Source organism: Harpia harpyja, chromosome 13, assembly GCF_026419915.1.
Source record: "Harpia harpyja isolate bHarHar1 chromosome 13, bHarHar1 primary haplotype, whole genome shotgun sequence".
NCBI classification, from domain to species: Eukaryota; Metazoa; Chordata; class Aves; order Accipitriformes; family Accipitridae; genus Harpia; species Harpia harpyja.
In genome coordinates this window covers 34,660,870-34,680,919 of record NC_068952.1, presented here as the reverse complement: position 1 = coordinate 34,680,919, position 20,050 = coordinate 34,660,870, and the positions used below count along the sequence as shown (strand labels likewise).

At 37.0% G+C, this 20,050-nt stretch overlaps 1 protein-coding gene across 3 annotated transcripts in view; it reads left to right on the top strand.

Moving 5' to 3' along the window:
* The window catches only part of MAP3K21 (mitogen-activated protein kinase kinase kinase 21), a 44,307-nt gene that overhangs the window by 12,213 nt on the left and 12,044 nt on the right, over positions 1–20,050 (top strand). For all 3 annotated transcript variants that reach the window (XM_052806293.1, XM_052806291.1, XM_052806294.1), the window contains exons 2-5: positions 7,053–7,233; positions 12,302–12,450; positions 13,210–13,385; positions 17,982–18,222. In XM_052806293.1, coding sequence (XP_052662253.1) covers positions 7,053–7,233; positions 12,302–12,450; positions 13,210–13,385; positions 17,982–18,222 — 747 coding nt within the window. The remainder of the gene's footprint in view (positions 1–7,052; positions 7,234–12,301; positions 12,451–13,209; positions 13,386–17,981; positions 18,223–20,050) is intronic.

Genomic DNA, 20,050 nt, shown 5'->3' with positions numbered 1-20,050 from the left:
GGTGATGCAAGGGTGTGTTGAAGCTTTTGAAATCTCTCATCCCTCTTTCTCTCTCTTTTCCCTTCATTTCCTCCGGATAATCAGGTGAATCCCTGTCATTCTCATGCTTTGGTCATTTTCTTGTGCCACATGTCCCGCTATGGGATGTGCTTTTCTTATGAGGTTGGTGTGTATTTGTCAACTTATGCTGTCAAGGACTTTTTGTGTCAAGTCTTGTCTTGTTTTGGCTTTCCAATTGGGAACACTTTGTCCAGGCTTTTTTTTAATATATGTTGGCTCCTATGAGGTAGGATTCTTTTTCTTTTTTTTTTCTTTTTTTTTTTTTTTAGTGCTAGATGTTTTTAGGCAAATACATTTAAGAACAAACTGTTGCTTTCAATTTAGTGTGAAAATTAAGAAATGGTTATATGCCTGCTGTAAAGGGACGTAGATGATAGAGGAGCACAGTATCCCTATAATAAAAAGCAGAGAAATGTCTCCTGCATATGTAAGCGGTGTTTAAAGAATGAAATTCTCTTGCTGATGGTGAGATCTAAACTTAATCTAGTGAGATAATCACAATCTGACAGATAGTGGCTATGGAGATAACAGTTGTTATCCCGAGAACCCGTAGGAGAAAAGCAAGGTATTTAAGCAGCGGTGCTGTGTAGGCAAATGTATCATCTCTTGCATGTATTGAACGTGTTCTGATCAGTTAATGTTTTCACTGTGATCGTTAATTTGTGGTTTAAACGCTTAATGTTTTCAGTGTGATAGTTAATTTGCAGTTTAAAAACTGGGCATGGCTTTTATAAGCAGTGTTGAAATTTTAATTTCTAATTACAATTGGAACAAAACAACAGCTCCAAATAATGGAGGTTGGTCTCTTAATATTGACAAGGTGTTGTGTTTCGTTAACTGTATATGCAACTTTTAATAAGGTTTTTTTTTCCTGCCTGTTAGTTCCCAGGTAAAGATACAAGGTTGCCCTGCTGGTTTTGTTCTGTGTTGATTTAGTGAATTAACAGGAACCAGATTCACTTGCAAACAGTTAGAGAGGGAACAGACTGGGTGCGGGGCAGGGGGGGTGGACAACAGTACCAGCATTGTCTGAACAATCTCTATTTGCAAGTAGAGGTATATAGTATAACATCTTTCTTTTCTTTCTGTTATTCTCTAAGAATGACTTTATCAGTGGTGGTAAATGTAGTAGGCATGTAGGCAGTCTTACCTATAGTTATAGTAACTTAAATAGCTATGCTGTTAGATAGCTTATATTTGTGAAAACCATGATAGTCAGCTATTTAGAAAACTGTAGATAAGGTAGCAAGAATCAGTTGGTGGCAAGTAACTTAGCTGAGAAAATATGGTTGCTTAACGTTTTATTTTTAGTAGCAGCAAAATAGAGAATATAAAGAGGGTAGAGTAGAAGGTATAAAGAGGATAGGAGGAATAGAAAGGACTTGAGTATTTCAGGATGATATTTTTAAATTTTAAGCAGTAAAAGATAGTTTGAATTCAGTACGTGTAAACTATTAAAAAGGTGTTCAATCCTTTGACTTGGCTTCTCTTAGAATACCGTGTTTACTCAATTGATTTAAATGGCTAATAACTGAAAATGCTGGAGTGCATTATGAAATAAAACTCATTTTAACTGCACAAAGTCTTTGGATTTCAAGAAACTTGTCAAATGAAATATTGTATTAAATGGGGACTTTGAGATAGATAAGGTTGGAGAAATATAATCTATATGTATTTAGTAACAAAAAGAAAACTAAGACTGTAGGAAATAACCTGCATTAAGAGAGTAGCACTGAAGAGCATAGTGCTAGGTGGAGGTTTCCTGGGTGTGCTGCCAACTCAAAGGTCTGTCCAGGCTTCCCTCAGGCTTGCTGTAAATGCTGTTTCTTAAGCTACATGAATTTTAAGAAATAAAAAGGAGAGAAGCTGAGGCAAGAATGTGAGCCTTTTATTTAAAATTATGCTTTAAACAAAATGCTTGCAATTTAAATTAATACTTTCAGTTCTTCTCTAGCTTAGTCCTGAAGGTAGCACTGGGGGTGTAGTTCTGGACCTGTCTGAATTTGGTAGAGCAGGCATGCAACCCGGGAATCTGATTTGTCTAAATGTGCTCTTTTCTATTATTTCTTGACCAGTTACAGCCTATCTGTCCATATCCAGGCTCTCACTTCATTTTTCTTTTCCCCAATAAAATTTCAACCCAAGCTCACAAGAAAAGGGAATGGAGTAGAGAAGGAAGCTCTTGTCCAAATCTGGCCAAACCTGGATTGCCACTTTATGCATCTCTAACCTGAGCTGCTGCAGTTGATGTCTTCTTACCTTTTGCTCTCAGTAGCTCAAAGCAAGTGTTACTGCCAGAGGGGAGAGTTTAGAGATGGAGTGGTGGGAAAGGAATGGCACAAGAAAAGGAGGGGGTTCCGGGAGCATTTGGGTGGGATTTTGCTGGGACTTCTGCCTCCTTTTCAAGCCTAAATTCTGTGCCTTTCCTGACTAAGAGCAGCTCGTATGGGAATAGTAGTGGTTCGGCAGGGAGATGTTGCTGGTTCTGTTTTAATTAGAGGAACGCAGACTTGGGAAGTACCAGCTGGATCAGCAGGTCCGGTTCCGTTGTAGTCTTGGGCAATTCTGTGATATATTATAGGTTTTGAAAGTGTGCAGAACATCTTATCTGCACACTGTTACACCATAAAATACTTGCAGTGTGCCATAAGATTAGTAGAAAAAGACTCCAGCTGTAACTATGATAATGCAGAAAGCAGGAAAGATTAATGGCATTGCTATTTTAGGAACCATTAGGTTTGACAGGAGTGTATGTTGGATCTTGTGACTTTTTTGAGGAGTAAACTGTACTTTAAACTGCAGAGGAGGGCCAAAAGGGGCCTTGAAATCTGATATGACTCCCCACCCTGGTAGCTCCCGATGTAGAACTGAGCTCAATCACAAGCATGCATGTAAAATGGGTCAGCCAGGGCACCTAGGAGAATATTTTATTGGCAAGAGCAGCGATGCTGTAGGTCTGTGTCCTGTTTCTAGATATGGCTAACTTCTGTTCTCATAACTTCTCTCAACCTGTGTTTAGCCTAGCAAAAAGGACAAGGTCTTCTGATTTTATCTAAATAAAAGACATTACAGGATCTTAACTATTCTACTTCTATTTTCTTCATCTGCTTCAGTTTAAGTTCCTGTTGTTGAACACATGTGCAGTTCTAGTCAACCAGTATTTCATATGAGATCTTGTGCTTTGTACAATTCTATTGATACTTCCCTGTTTCTACTAAAAAAATGCCTTTTTTAGAACCTTTTAGAATTGCATGAGGTACTTGCGCAACTATGTGTAGCTGCTGTTTTAGTTTTCCTTCTGTTAGCCAGAATAGCCAGCCTTTTTTTCTTCCTTCACCTCTGCTTTATAGCTGTAGCTTTTATCATTGATCCCTTCCAACTTTGCGTGTTTTCTAGTGTGATGATCTGGTCTTCCTCAGAGTGGGCAGTATCATCTGACTATGCTATCAGTTCTTGAAATGCACCTTGTATTTTGACTCTGATTGCGAATTGGCATGTGAAACAAGCCTTCTTCCTAATAAGAAAGGGATGAATCTTCTTTATCCTGATAATTTGTCTCCTAAGATTTTCCTTTATCCAACTGCTGTATGGAATTCTTTGATTAATCCTTATTCTGTCTGTATGATTAAACTTCCTGAAAAGTACTCGCATCTGCTCAGGTCTGCTACCTTATTGCTTTCTAAGAAACCATCTATCAGGACAAAATAGGATTGGTGTGACATGAGCTATTTGTCATGTAACTCTGCCACAATTTTACTGTTTTTATTTACACTTTTTACATCACTAGCCCTGCTCTGAGTAGGGGGATTGACATCTTGAGGTCTGTTCCAACATAAATTATTTCATAATTCTATGAGCTACTTCCTTCAGTGAATTAGGGTGAGTAATACTTGGATTTCCAAGTTCTTTTTAGTTACACTAGACAGCTGAAGAGTGTGAGGGGTTTTTTCGTTTTTATGGTTAAATAGCAGTATCTTTGTTACGGATGCTGTCAGAATCCTCATGTGCACTTGCTGCACTGTCAAAAGTGTCTTAAATTTTTAAGATATGCACAGTATCATCTCTACCAGTTTCAATACCACTTTACCACATAGGATTTCTATGTTTTCGTTTTTCTCTCCGACTTAAGGATTTTTTGGCTCTTATCTTCAACTTGCCGATTTGTATTTCATGGAATTATTGAAAATAACGTGCAATAACATCTCTTTGTTCCCCAGCTGTAAATGGTTCTGGGCATGCGCTGTCTCTTATATTCAAGCAGTGCCTGGTATATGGCACCCTAACCTCTGCTGCAGAAAGGTAGAGTCACAAAGGGAGGTGTGCTAAGCTCAGAATTGAGTTGAAAATGGTGTTACCAGTAGGAATCACATACGGCCTTAAAATATTTAATCAAATGTTTATTTCTGGCTGTAGTACATGCAATATTTGGGTAACAGTCCAAGGTGAAGTTTTATGTTAGTTTGATGCAAAGTAATCTTCTCACATCCAACTTAGTCTCCTTCTCTTCGATTTTGAATCATTCTGAAACAGTCATAGTCTCTGGTTTTGCTTATGTCAAAATAAATGAAGTGGACATAGGATTTTCCTGCACTTGTGCATTCCTAACCTAATTCCAGTTTTTTTGGTAGGTATGAATTTATTTTCAAATCGGCTTTGTACTTTTAAATATTTTGGGCTGTGTTTGCCAGAAGTAAAGCAGTAATGTACGTATGAACTTTACTCTTTGTGGAAAATAAAAAGTCTGAAAAATGTTAAAGTAAACCAAAAAGTGCTAAACTGGCTCTTACCCAACTTAACATTGCAGGTGTATTGGAGCCAATTTAAAGGATTTGAAAAAGAAATAAGTGGGGGCTGAGTGAACAGGGTAAGCACGAGATTGTAAAATGACTTCTCACAGGTTAGCAGCCAGCAAGGGCTGGGAAGCTGTGGAAGTGGCAGAAGGATGCTATAGTAAAGGTTGCTAGGCTACTGCAAGGGAAGCACTTACGGAGCACTCCTCAGCTATGCTGAGCATTTTTACTACCAAGCTGCTAAGTCATCTGTGTATAGTATTGCTGTTTTCCTGGCTTCTGTCTGGAAAGGGAAGTTTGAACTGCTAAGAAACGTCGTCCCTTTGTAGGATGAAACTTGGTCACGTGCCAGTTATTACCTTTTGCGAGACTGACTGTTTTTGGTTTCGGTCACATTGACTGACAAGGAATGTCAGGAATTCTGCTGAACATGTTTGAAATGGAATAGCAAACAATAGGTCTTTGATTCGAGTATAAAAGTATAAAAACTCTTGCATGAATTTAACTTGTTCTGGTGGTGCTGACTAGTGAGCTCTTGGTTTGTCTGTACCATTTTGGCCTACTCTGTGTTAAGAAGCTTACTGAAAATAGAATGTGGGTTCTCTTATTTTCATCTGGATTTGATGTCATTTTTGAAATATTTGTGAGAGTGTAATTAACCTGTACCAGTAAAAATGATTTCTTGCAATTGCAAATGCAAAGTCATCAGTTTTTCCTCAGTAAGGGAATGTAATTCTTCATTTGCTTTTTTATTAATGGATTCCCTGTACTGTGTTTTGCCATACGTATAATTGGAAAGCACATGTGTTTATGATTCTTCTTACTTGTAATTTAACCTTTGATCTTTGTCCCAGGAGATCATTTTAACAGAAAGTTAAAGCTAACAGTTACTACCACAGACAGGAACTGAATACGGAATTAAAATTTCGGTGTGTTAATAATGATTCCTTTGCATCTGTTGTCTTTCTCCTTGTGAGCTCTAACACAATAACCCAGTTCTCTTTTCTTTTAACACTATTTTGTGAAGGTGTATTACAACTCTGCCAATACTGTTGCGTTACAAACAAGTCAGACACTGAATACACACTGTAGGATGCAACAGCAAAAAAAGGTAATTTACTCTTTAACATCCGTGAAGGTGCAGTGGATATAACATAACATGGACTTGACCCAAGTCCAGTGTCCTGTTTCCAGTTGGGGACTCCCCCAAGGCAAGCTACCTCCCCTGGTATATAGTCTCCCAACTTGTACTGATTTGTGGCCCAGGGATTTCTTGAACTTACCCAATTTTTTTATAGAAATGCTCTTTATGAATGTCTTCTGTGAATTTGTGTAGGTGCTTTTTAAATCTATATAAAAAAAAATAGTATTCACATACTATGCCAAGAATTCCAAAGTTCACCTACCTGTGTGTTGTGTGAACAACTGCCACGTGTTTGATTCTTATCTGCTAATTTCGCTCAGTGATGTCCGTTTCTTGTGTTGAGAAACCGTGAACAATTGTTACCTATAGCTTTCTTCATTCCATAGGTGGTGTTACAGATTCTGTTCTCAGATTTTTTTAATTATTTTTTTTTTTCCTGGGGGAAGACTCCTTGTCTATTAACCATTCCTTGTAGCTGTGGATGTGCTATTTTGAGCACTCTGGTTGTGTCCTTCTCCGTGCCTCTTTCAGTTCTGTTATATACTTTTTGAGATGAGTAGGAGCCAGTATTGGGTGCAGTATTAAGGATGGATTTTATACAGTGACATAATGTGTTTGTTTTCTAAGTCTTTTATAAGAATTCTTAATATTTGTTTTTGTTTTAGTACTACTGCTATTTTTATTACTTCAGAATCTCGTTCCACAGTGAATACCTTTTTCACAGCCTGTCATCTGTGGGTTGTTAGGATTCTGGGCTTTCTTAAAGTTACATGCTTTACTTTACATCTCTCTACAGTGGATTTCTTGTGCTAGTTTAATATCTACTCACACAGTTGCATAAAGAACTCATGACACTGTAGGTATTTCTTGCTTTTATAGGTTAGAATAGCTTAGAATTATCAAAAACTTTTTTCATGTTTATAGAAATTGGAATAATATTTTTACATTTAAAGTATACATTTATTTGTGCAGTACAAGTTGTATGTGAAATTAATAACAGGACTGGATAGTTTGATTTGATTCCCATTGCATTAATTTACAAACTCAATCTTTTGCAGTTTTGTTGCTAGAGAAGATGGAACATGATGACATTTGTAATAAAACTCTGAAGATTACAGACTTTGGTCTGGCTCGAGAGTGGCACAGAACAACCAAAATGAGTGCAGCAGGAACTTACGCATGGATGGCTCCAGAAGTTATCAAGTCCTCCATGTTTTCTAAAGGAAGTGATATTTGGAGGTAAGAAGTTTGCCTGCTGAAGACCATGTTCAGTAGAACTATGTTGAGGTTTTTGAATGAATTTTTATTTAAACTTTTTTCATGGCTTCCTAGGTTATTGTCTTAATGTATGGCAAGTATAGCTGTTCTAAGAAACATACTCATTTCTCAGCATTTACTTCATTTGACCTACCTTTAGTTATTCATGACTTACAAACTGGGGGAGGGAGAGGAGAAGATAACAGAAAAACTTTTTTTTTTTTTTTTTTTTTTTTTTTTTTTAGAGAAAGCAAGGTCTCATTAAGAGAAGCCTTTAAAATATCTATTGGTTAAGATACCTAAGTATTTTATCTGGAGTCTTAATATAAACAGACATATGCTCTTGATACATTAACATATGATTGATCTTGTATTGGTATGTTTACTTTACATCAGATGTCTGAAAAGTCTCATTCTGCATAAAGAAACTGGACCAGCCAGTTATTACTGTATATGTCTGTTAAATAAAAATAAGCTGCAAACCAGAACTTCGCCAAATGTTAAATTAGTACTGGTTTTAGGAATCTAGAATGTGATCATGTGTAAAAGTGAACATCAGATCTAAGCTTTTACATTTATAGAGATTTTGCTTCCAGTAGCTGGAGTGAAGAGAGTGTATTCAGCACAAAATTGTTTTAACTTGCTCTCTAATTTTAAAGGTGGGGAACTCCCTATGTTAAATTTGTGCATTTCTTGTTAAAGACATTATTGTGTATCATATAAATAATATGGCTCACAATACTGATGCTATTTTTGAGTGGTGTAGTGTGGGATACATGTATTGTAGAAAGGTAATTTAAACTTTAGTTTTAATTTAGTTCTGTTTTGTGAGTGGGGAAAAGCAGTGATTGCACAATAGGCTCTAAAAGCTGCTGTGCCTCACCCTGAAAAGTCTACATTTCTTTTCTTTTTGAAATGTTTTCTCTCTGAAGGATCCAAGATAGCTATTTGGGGAAGGAGGGGAGGACTTCAGTCTGTTTTCTCATGCCTTCTTTATGCATGTTCTGTGTTGTATAATTCTTAAATAGGGTCCTATTTTGCTTAGATGCTTGATGTTCTACAGCATGAAGTAATACTTTTGGTATTCTCGGGATGATTCTATATCTATTTTGTGACACCCATTTGTCTTGTGTCTGGAACCGATTTTCAGCATTTTGTTTACATCACCTTGAGTTGATGCCCAGTTGAGAAACATCTTTGGCTTCATTCTTTTTTTCCATTCTTTCTTTCTTTTTTCTTTAATTTTTTTTTTTTCTTTTGCGGGGTGGAGGTTGGGTGTAGGCGTTTCCCTAATCAGCTGTATTCCATGCTTAATTACAGGTCCTGTCCAGTCTTGTTGCTGTGATTTTAGGTATCTGAGGGGGTATGCTTTGGTGCAATTATTTTATATTCTGCTGCAACATTAGTTTACATTTTTGGAACCTACAGTATTTCTCTTCTTCGCCTTCTCTCCTGCACGCCTCTCTTGTAAAAATGTAAGTATTTAGCTCAATGATGGACATCTACCAGGAGAGGTTTTTAAAGTAGAAAGGCTGTGTTGTACAGTATAGTTTAGACCTTCTTGGCTTCTCAGATTTTCTGCTTACTGCACCTTGATCTATTCTGTTGCTTATCTTTACTCTTTCTTTAAAAGAGAAGCAAATAAAGAATACCCTGATTATACACTGATTATAGGAGTGATTTTTTGTTTTAAAAAGCATTCAGGTTACAAATTTAAGTATGGGTCTCTCTAAGACAAGATCACAGTATATTTCAGGAAAGTTCTAAACTTCAGTTACACATACACTGAGTGCTGAGTCTCCAAAAGAAATCTGCAGACCTCTTATTGCGGGGTGGGGAGGAGAGCAGTTGAGGCTGCACAAGTATACACACACTTGCAGCTAGTCTTCCAGAATCAGCAAGTGCTCGGAAATGTTGTGGGAGTATTTTCATGCAGAGCCTTCCAGGCTGCATGTTCTCAGGTGTCATCCTAGATAGCAGAACTGGTGCTTTCCAGGCCCTACATGGGTATCCTTTTGCTTCCCAAACCAGAGTTATAACTACTGTATTTATTATTCTTTGGCATATGCTTCCAAATTCCCAAACAAGAATTCCACTCTTTCAGCCCTACCCTTCCATCGGTCATCACACATTTCTTAGTGGTATGTCAGTCTTGGTTTCGTGTATGGAGCCTGAAGTGCAAATATGCCCACAGAATTCCAAGTGCTGATGGTGTGCTTTAGCAGTGGTCTTTACAGTAACACATGCGTCCATTGTAAGAGCTCTTGGCAAGGCTGGGAAGCACTTACTGTACAGCAGAATTAGCAGCTGCTTTTGCCTGGCACATTCGTATAATTTTGAAGTGTAGCAATCTTGGTAACCTCTGCTTTAGAAGATGGATTGTAGAGTAAAATAAACTTTGAGAACTTTAATTACCTTCATTTTTATCAGCTTTTAAAATATGTAAAACCAGCGAGTTATTGCTGGAATGAGATATAGTAAGGCTTAAATCACATTTGACAGCAGGAGAGTCATTTAATAACGAAAATACTTAAAAGGACATCTTTTTAGAAGTGTATTAGTTTTTGTGATTTAAAAATGTGTAATTCAAGCATATTATACCTGTATTTTTGGCCTTTTGCTGAAGGTGGAAAAGGACATGGCTTGTGCTCTTTTAAGAAAAGCTCTTTCTTAGAAGCTCTGACTGTATACATAGGACAACTGTACATGGACTGGTGAAATTTAATACACAAAGTAGCTGCTTCTGTAGTTGAGAGAGTTAATAAGTAGTTGTTGTCCTAGATAATGATAGATTAGTACCTCCCCAAAACTCCAGCGTGGCAGCACTAGAATGTCTTTAGGGTTCCTCCCCACAGTTTTCCCCCCACAGTACTGGCTTTTGGTGCTTGATATTAAGAATGCTTACATTAAAAGAGATGCTTTCAGGCTATTACTGTGTTGGTCTGTTTAAAATTTTACAACCATCTTCTTGGCACTGTTGATCACTTAGGATTAAAGGCTTGAATTGTAAATATAACTAAAACTAATAGTGTGACACAACTTTTTAGAAAAGATTATTTCTTTTTAGTTAAATGTATTGTTCTGCTTAAACTTCAGAGTTCCTGCTAAAATATATATAGAATAGTCTGAACAAGGGAATTCCTTGAATTAAGAACAGTCTACACTTGCTGAGAGAGCATGACATTATTTTTGTGCTTTCTCTGGGCACACAGATGAGATGTAGTTCAGTAGCATTCCTCCGTCACACACAATATGTGTATCTACCACAGGAAGTGTTGTACTCATTGTCAGAAGTACCACTGATTTAAAGCAAAATTGGAATTCATTATTTTATCCTTCTTTGAGTATACAAGCAAGTGCAGAGATTAGACTGGAAAAAACTGGGAGGATATTATTAAGAAGTCCAAGACTTTCCTTTTTTTACTCTATTTTCTTTTGGGAGGGAATAGAATGTATTCCTCAGCTTTTGATTAACTGTTAGCGCTATAAATTCATTAGTTTTCTAAGATTTTATGATAGGCAAAACTTCTCGGATAAACAGAATGTAGATAAACAAAACACTGCTGATATTTGTGCTTGATACTGCGTAGTTTGCTGTTTTATTATTTATTAAAGTGATGTTGTAAGGTCTTGCATAATGCCGAATGACTTTTTTCTCATTAAGGAGAGAGTGATAGAAAAACTTAACTAGTGTGTGTTCTTCTCCCTGTCATATCCGCTGTAGTTCAGGTGGTATTTCTAGTACTAAGGGGTACTTAATAAGAGAAGGGATACATAATAAGGGAAGGGGTACATAGCCCTTACCCCCCCCCCCAGTGCTGTATGCATTTCTCCTCATGTAGGAGAGTTCACTCCAGTCCTGCAAAACTTGCAGGTAGTTTCTTCACACACCTGGAGAGAAAGGGGCAAGAGTAATACTTTGTATTCTGTTTTTTCCCGTTTGCCTGCTCACTTTACTATTCAAAAGCAGCAGTAGGTTGTCCGTTATGTCCTTGTTCTACAGACAGTGGTTCCCTGAGAGGAAGAGAAGGGGGGCAGGGAACAAACACAGTCATAAAGTCCACTTTAGGCTTATGTTCTAAAAGGAATAATTCCTGCTTCCACAAAAATGACTGTGGAAGCTATCCATTTCAGTGGTGGTGGAATAGGAGCTCTAGAGCAACAGCAGTGAGCATGCTGTCCCAGCCCTTTGTAGGCACTTGGATCGTTTGAGCAAGACAAGCATTGGGCATACAGACCCAAAGAAGGTAAAAGCAAAACCCAGCTCTTCTTCTAGAGTGGAGAGTATAGCACAAATTCTTATGGTTAATGTTGCTGCGATAGGAATTCATATGATTCTCGATTTCTGTACCTGATGCTGAGAAAAAAATCTCTTCGTACCACCATGTTTCACTGGAGACCATGTTGTTTTGTTTGGGGGTTTGTGGGTTTTTTTTTTTTTTTTTCTAGTATGGAGAAATCAGTTGTGTGTGCATAATCATTTCTCAATCTTGTTACATCTTCTGTGGGAAGTGAAAAGTTAACAGGCTTTTATATAACACAGAAGGGATTAGAAATGCAAACTTCCAAACAAAGCTGGGGCTTTTCTCATGTTTTTCATTACTATTATTTTTTTAAAAAATTAACATGTACATCTAGGTAAATTGTCGTGAAATGTTTGGAAAGGGTAATGGCCTGAATGCTCTGCTGAAGTTTTCTTTTTTTTGTTTTGTTTGTCTGGTTTTTGTCAGGGAGAAGGTTTCTTGTTTTCCTGCCATTCAGACTTCTGATCGTGAGACTTACGTGATACTAGCATTTCTACAAAAGTGACTTCAGGCTACATTTTGAATAGGAGTGCGAGCCAGTCGTAGAGTCGCATCCAGTTAGGTTAATCGCTGTTAGTGGAAAGGTGCAAGATGACTGAAGTAGAGCCGACTCTTAAAGGCATTCACCTTTCACATGGGAAATCCTCATGAATTTCAGTACATGGCTGGACAGATACTTGTTTGTTCTTGAGTAAACAATGTGTCAGTATTCAGAAAATAACTGTTAAAAAAATTACCTCTTGTAGTTATGGAGTGTTGCTGTGGGAACTGCTTACAGGAGAAGTTCCTTACCGTGGCATTGATGGGCTTGCTGTGGCCTACGGAGTTGCTGTCAATAAGCTTACTTTGCCCATTCCATCCACCTGTCCTGAACCATTTGCAAAATTAATGAAAGGTATCTATGTTGTTTCTTCCTATGTATTTAAATAGTTATGTTTTGGGAGTATGTATCCTTGCCTGTAATAGTCATGGGGTTGCAAAATAAACACCTCATTTCATAATGTGCTGTGTACAAAGTATTTTGTTTTTCTTTTCACAGCAATCTGGTGTTAGAGACAGTTGAATGTGTTTCTGAGGAAGTCATGCAGTATTACAGTGTACCGCATAAGTTCTTTGGTAGTGACGGAGTACATTTTTTTTTTTCCTCTGGTTTTACTGATCTCCTTTTACACTCAAATTGCACTAACTTTCATAAACTACAGGATATACTACAGATCAATACAAGATCAAGATTAAAATCCCAAGGGGAAGAATGGCAAATGCCATTTTTAACTCATTGTTTCTTCCTGAATGTCAAAAATGTTTTGGAAATACGTTAGAGAGAAGTAAACATTGCTTGCTAATGGCTATTTCCTTGTGTTTAATGAATTTCTTTACCTGTCATATGTATCCCTTCTGTGCAGTACTGCTAGTTTTGCTATTTCAGATCCTAAAGCTAGAGATGAATAAAAATTGGCTATTAATATGAAAACAGTCCTCTGAGTACAGGTAGGTAGATGTCACTTCTGTAAATGGAAAAGGGACTAGGGAAACCTTGCAGATAAGGGGAACGCATTAGAACTTGAAGTACAGTAGCAAGTAACTTGGAATTCATGTAGTTCTTCAAAAAGTTCTATGTATTATTAAAAACTGATGGGATTTTGATAAATTCTAGAATGCTGGGAGCAGGACCCTCATATCCGACCATCGTTTGCCTTAATTCTTGAACAGCTTACTGCCATTGAAGGGGCAGTTATGACTGAAATGCCTCAAGAATCTTTCCATTCCATGCAAGATGACTGGAAATTGGAAATTCAGCAGATATTCAATGAATTGAGGACCAAGGAAAAAGTAAGTTGATTTTTCCAATTGTATGGCGGTAAAGGAATGGTATGTGTGTATGTGCATTTATGTGATATAGCAGTTTTGAACTTTTGATTTGTGGCTTACCAATACAATACTAGAAACCTGATTTAGTAGTGGAGATACACCTGAGAGGGTAAACTACTTGGGAGAGAGGATTTACTCTCTCATTAAAACATTACTAATTTAAGTTGCCTATTCTTGTTGGTGGATGTACTATCCTTAAATTCCATTATTGTGTGTCGGGACAGTACTTTAAGATAACCCTGTAACTGTCTTGCAGCAAACTTACTTTAGAGAAAAGGTTTGAATACTAGTTTTCTCAAATTTCAGACAATGTTGCTTTTCCCCTTTCTTCCTTAACAAAATCAATAAATAGTTCTGTATGCTGAAACTATATCTAGAGGTATTTCAGTTGAAGTGAAAAGTTAAGTTTGACAGGAAGTGTAATGTTACGGTAGAAAGTGAGGGTTATCATATGAATGGCTCATTCAGGAAGTACAGGCAGTTAAAAGAGGAACATATGTACACCTGACTCCCCAAAGAAAACAGGTTGTAGATCTGTAAATGTGGCACATAGGCTCTTTTTAGAACGTGTTATTTTTTTCTTGGATAATTGAATGCATCACTTAACAAACAAACCAGAGTTTATTTACCCCTTAGCTAATCTTTATAACCACTGCAAATTTTCAGCTGCTGCTGAACATTCTCCTCAGCTGTGGGAATGAAAAGCTATTATATGAATGTTTCACATGGCTTCTTTTCCCAAAATGGAATAGTGCTTTTATCTCTCTTCTTCCCGAACAGATTGATAATATTGGTCTCTTTCAGTGTTGCAGTTTTGGAAATCTTCTTCCCAGATATTAATAAGATCGGTTTGGTCAAACTTGTACTCATGAATCAGCAAATCCAGTTTCTCTTGTTTATTATCCAGATTCCTGTCACTGATCTTCTTTCTGTATTCTCATATCATATGTCTGTGCTAAATGAGCACTCACTGATAATTCTCTTTGCCCTCTCTTGTAGTTCAACTGGTTTTTAATCACCCTGAGGTTTATATTTTCCTTTAGACAACTTGATAAAGGTAACAGTTGGAATAGGCCAGGTGTCCTCTTGAGTCCCTGTTAGAAATGCTTCTAGTAGAAACAGACTCCTCTTTTGCAGGTCTGTCTTGCAGTATAATTATTGCCCAGTATATACTTGTTGTTTTTCATGAAGTGGTAATAGATGAGGAAGAAGAGAATTGAGATGCAGTGACTTGTGAAGAAATCTTTATAAAAGATGTAGTTACTTAACTTTGATAAAAGCAAAAACTAAACTCTCATCTTGCAAGTCACTGTCAATAGCCTTTGTCCCTCACTTCTACCATCAAGTATCACAAATGGCTATTTGTGGACTATTGGCTGGTGATGGGTGTGACATTACAGCTCTACTGTAATATCGGCATATGTGGTATCAGAATTTATTGATCACCACTAGGATTGCAGTGTCGTCAGTAATAACCTTACATACTTCCTATCTGCCTTTTCTTCCACCCTCTGCTCTTCCCTCTTCCATTTCAGTTCACAGAACTGGGTAAGCGTTGTCTGTGTAGTCTCTGCCCTGCTTGCAGTGGGCATACAGGTTGCTGGAGCTGGGTTGTGTGCCTCTAGCTGTCATATCTCTTCCTTTCCAGGTGGTTATAGTTCCTCTACAGAGAGTAGAGACTTTTGCCGTGGGGTCACCAGACACTGCATTTACTTGCCACAGCCTGTCGTAGGGCATAACTCTCTTTTCTGCCCCTCCAGCAGCTGCTCAACCAACCATTTTCCACTTTTTACTCTGGGAGCAATTTTAACAGGCATTCCCATTCAGGTTTTTGTTTATTTTTTTAATTTTCTGGAAGCATTAGTCTAGTATGAGATTTCCTATTGAAGAAAAATCTGACTAACTCAAATAAGTCGGTGCAAAGCTTTGGGAGAAGAGTCATATTTTTGGTATAAAAGTGAGTTAAGCTTAATTAGGGAGGGGAAAAGATAAAATGAAATTTACTTCTCATATGCCAAAGTAAATGCATCTCCAAAGGCATCTGCCCTAATTAAGTAAACTTGTTTAAGAATGAAGGCATGTAACTTTGACTTAGACAAGGTTTTCATATTTGCAGGCTTATTTAATTTGGCACATTATCAATTTTACTGTCAGGTACTAGGGAGAAAGTAATGTCTATAAAGTATTTATATAATAATAATAATAATAATAATAAAACAAACAAAAAACCCTGCATGGAGTCTCATGCCCTGTTAAAGAGGAACTTCTTTAGCTGGAGGAATTTCCTCAAGGGCTTGCTCTAAATGAGTGATGGTGACGCCCACTCCAAGAGAAGATCACAATCTTCTTTTGACAAACATTCTTGAGCAACTTAAATATAGAATTCTTTCCTAGCTTCCTTACAATGGGTGTTTTAATTGTAGAGTGGTGTAGAAAGATTGCACAACTAATTGCAGTAAGTCTGTTTTTAATTAGTTTATTTGGAAAAGAGTAAATACTTAATCTGTCAGTGAGGAAACACTATTACTTTTTCTAGACTGTCTACCTTTTCAATAAGGGCCCTCAATTTTTGCCTAGTTACTGAGCTTTATGGAACCTGGATTTGAGGACAATGAGAGATGGATAACCAACAGTGTCTCCTAATACATCTTTATTACTGTATTAGTACAGTAATAAAGATTTTTCTATTTAAACTCTAAAGTACCTTTTGGTTTAGGTTATCCAGTTTTGACTGGACAGGAAGAGGAGGAAAGTGAGAATTTGCAGCAATCTCTAAATGAAGTGATTAAAGTCTTTTAAAAAACCCACAAACAAAAAACCAAACCAAAACAAAAACGCAAACCCAAAACCTTACTTGCTGGTGTGAAGACAGGCTCCTCTGAATTTCCCAGAGGCAGAATTGCCTTTTGTGAAACTCTGTATGTTAAATAGAGTGGATTTAAAAAAAAAAACCAAACACAACGTTTTTTCAAATATTGTGTTGAAACAAGCTCACTCAAAATTAGCAAACCATATAAAATTTGTCAATCATTTCAATTAAATTTGAAAATGATGATAAGCAGTGTGTATATGCTATAGTTATAAAGAAAAAAACAAGTATCTTTCTGAGGAACAGATACTTCTCACTGAACCAGTTTGCTTCAGTGCTAACCTGTCTTGACATCCAGAGTCTTTTTGGCAAGAACAGAGAGGTGTTTTTCCCCCTCATTTGAAAACACCAGAGTAGTATAGTTCAGGAACTTATTTGTTCAAGACAAAGCAGAAGTTAAAAAGAGCAGAAAATTTGGGTTTTTACTTTCACTGTATGCAATAAGGACTTGTGGTGGCATACAACGTTGCTGGATACCAGTGCGGCGCAGAAGTAGGCAGTCTGCTCAGAAAAAAAAAACCAAAACCAAATGACACCACAATTATAAGACTGTACAGTGACAAAATGAATTAATTTTAAATAGGAATAAGATTCTTATATATCCAGAACTTTTAGCATAGCTTAATTTCAAATGCTGGTTTTCTATTTTGAATTGAATTTCAATTTCTATCTAGGTAGAATTTACGCAATCATATGTAAAAATGAAAAAATGATGTAGTGAGTAACATACAGTATTAGTCACATCGTAGCTTCTCCTTTTCCTGTAGTCTCTTTTATTAGCAGTACTGACTACTGACTACTTCTGGGTAAGTCTGTTTCATGTATAATATGCCCCATACTATGAAGGGAGGTCTACTTAAATTTCAGATATATATTAACAGATTTTGGGAGCTGAAGATTAAGATAATTTTAAGATGGTAGGTTTACAGCTGTTTAGCCTTGGGGATTCATTTACTGTGAAAAATTAACTAACTTCCTTACTAAAGCTTTTCCTTCTCCAAAATAAAAAAGAATAAAGGGAGAAGAACAACTATTCTATGGCGTTGATGGTTGGAGAGTGTGTGGTGTAATTCAGCGGTTAGTAGCTGTTTGATGTTATATAGATACCTGCTAGATTTTAATTAAGAAACAGGTGTCTTCTGTCTTATGACTTGATTTATCCTATTACACTAATCCTCATTTGGTGTAATACTGATTGCTTTTCTAGATAGAAAAGTGCTACTTAATACATGGCTGAAAAACAGGAAAGGTTAGAAAATTTAAGATAAAGACATTCATTCGTGTATTCGTCAGGTCATTGACTTTATGTGAGTGCATAGCAGCTATCTAAGAGCAGCCCTCATGCTATGAAAGAGTCTCTGATGTGAAGTACTTGGAGCACATTTTCTGCTAGGTGTAAGCTGATAATCTTTGATTGAATGTGTTGTCCCCATTGCCAGTGCTTACCTGCCTTAAGTGACTCAAGTTAAATGGTTAAAAGGAAATCTGCATAATGCTTGATTGTGTCCGGATACAGAATCTTTGCTTATGCAGAATGGAGGACTGTCAGAAGGTCATATGTGCATGTTGCATGTATATAGTGCATCATGAAAATAGATGAGGAAATACAACCTACTGTGCACTTGATATATCCTTAATACAACCTTCATATTATTACTTAGTTTCACGCGCGTGTATCTTATCTTCAGGAGCTTCGATCACGAGAAGAGGAGTTGACAAGAGCAGCTCTTCAGCAGAAATCTCAAGAAGAATTACTTAAGCGCCGTGAGCAACAGTTAGCAGAACGTGAGATCGACGTACTGGAGCGTGAGCTGAATATCATGATATTCCAGTTAAATCAAGAGAAACCCAATGTAAAGAAGAGGAAAGGCAAATTTAAAAGGAGCCGGTTAAAACTAAAAGATGGACACAGGATTAGTTTGCCTTCAGGTTTGCAATCTTTTTAAAGTTCACAATATATGTTATGATCAAATATGTAAGCTTCAGTTCATGGTTAAAGTCTTCAGTATTGGCTATTATTTTAAATCATTGCCAGGTCCTTCTACCCTAATAGTGCAAAAGGGTGTGGTAAGAATTGTATAGCCCCCACACCCCCCCACACACCCCCGCCAAGGAAACAACTTGCACATATCATATTCTTGTGGAGTAGTCGTCATTTCAGCTGGAAGAATCTTTCATCTGATTCAGCTAGAAGTTTGTTGTATCTGGAGGGAAAGGTTACTAGCATGGGAGCCACATGATTTAAGACTGGTTTGAAGTTCAGATTTTTGCTATCGTTCTTTTTGTGCAGATAGAAAAGTACCTTTTTATCATATCCCAGAACTTTCTAACATGACCAAATATTAGTGCTGTTTGCCCTAAACTTGCAAATACCTAGCAGAAAAACTGCACTTCGCAAAGGGTGAAGGTACAGTTGTAGTAGGTCCAAATTGCATGCTTATTGCAGTTGCAAATACAACACAGCAGTTACAATCTTTGTTGCCTTACTTCTTGCAAGAAAACACTGTAATAGCAACAGAAGATATTATTTCAGAATACAAATATGGTATAATTTGTATGTTAGAGCATTTAATTCCACCCATGAATGCATTAAAATGCCCCCTTTGCAAAGGAGGCGTGTTCGTATAGAGCTGGGGTTTTTTAGTGTCAGGGTCTGGTTTAATGGTGCCTTTTCAATGTTGCCACGAGATGGCACTACAGAAACTCAAGGTTATGCCAATGGTTGGAAAGGCTTCAGCGGTGGCAACAGCATCCTGGTGTTGATAGGCTTCCTTCCAGTGGCATCCAGGTCAAGTCTGTCAGCTTGTTACTAATGCAGTAGGAACTTAATGCCACGCTAACACAGGTCTGACCAAATCATAGCTGTCTGGTAGTTGGAAAGAGACAAAGAGGACGGTAGTATTTAGAGTACTGTTTCAGTACTAGTGAAATAAGCTTATCTTTCCTTACTTTAATAATAAGGGTAAATAAAATAAAAATCACACTATAGCTTTCCAGTCAAGCATGTTAGATTGGTTTATGGTGGATCACAAGCTTAAACTAAAAATTTGGTCCTTTGTTTCCAGTTCTGCTCATGTTTAACTTGAAAAAGTGATAAACAGTTTTACTCAGTGTATCACTTAGCTTTTTGTTGTCAAGAATCATCCAGATGAACTTGTCCTTGAGACAACTCTGTTGTAAGACTAGCATGCAATCTAATTGCACTGATGATGGGGATTAGAGAGGGGCATATCGTCAAATTTTATTTCATAATTTTTTCCCTACTTGCCAATATTTGTTGTTCTTTTTTTACTACATTGCTATAAATATTTGTAATTCTGTAGTGTTGTGTCTTGTTTTTCTAATGTGTTGATAGATGTGACTTCTTTGCTAATGCTGCTTTTTATGTTGTATATGAATTACATGTTAATAAAAATCAGGCAAATCTAATTGCCATGAATATTGATTGATTTGAGATGAAATACTGAGATTTGTCTTTCCCTCTGTGACTACCAACAAGATTGAATAACAGCTTGTGATGTGGATGTATCTCAGTTTGGGTCCACTTGGACCTACCTGCTTTTGTTGATGATGCTGCAAACCTTTCATATAGTGTCTGTGAAGGTGTGAAATATTGCCTGTTTGAATTGTTACATTAAGAGTTACTTTGTCAGTGTTTTTAACATGAACATCTCTTACACTATCAAGTCTAATTAATGATATAGCTTTAATTTTTTTAAGTAAAACCATGTAATTACCTGAAGATTTTTTTTTATTT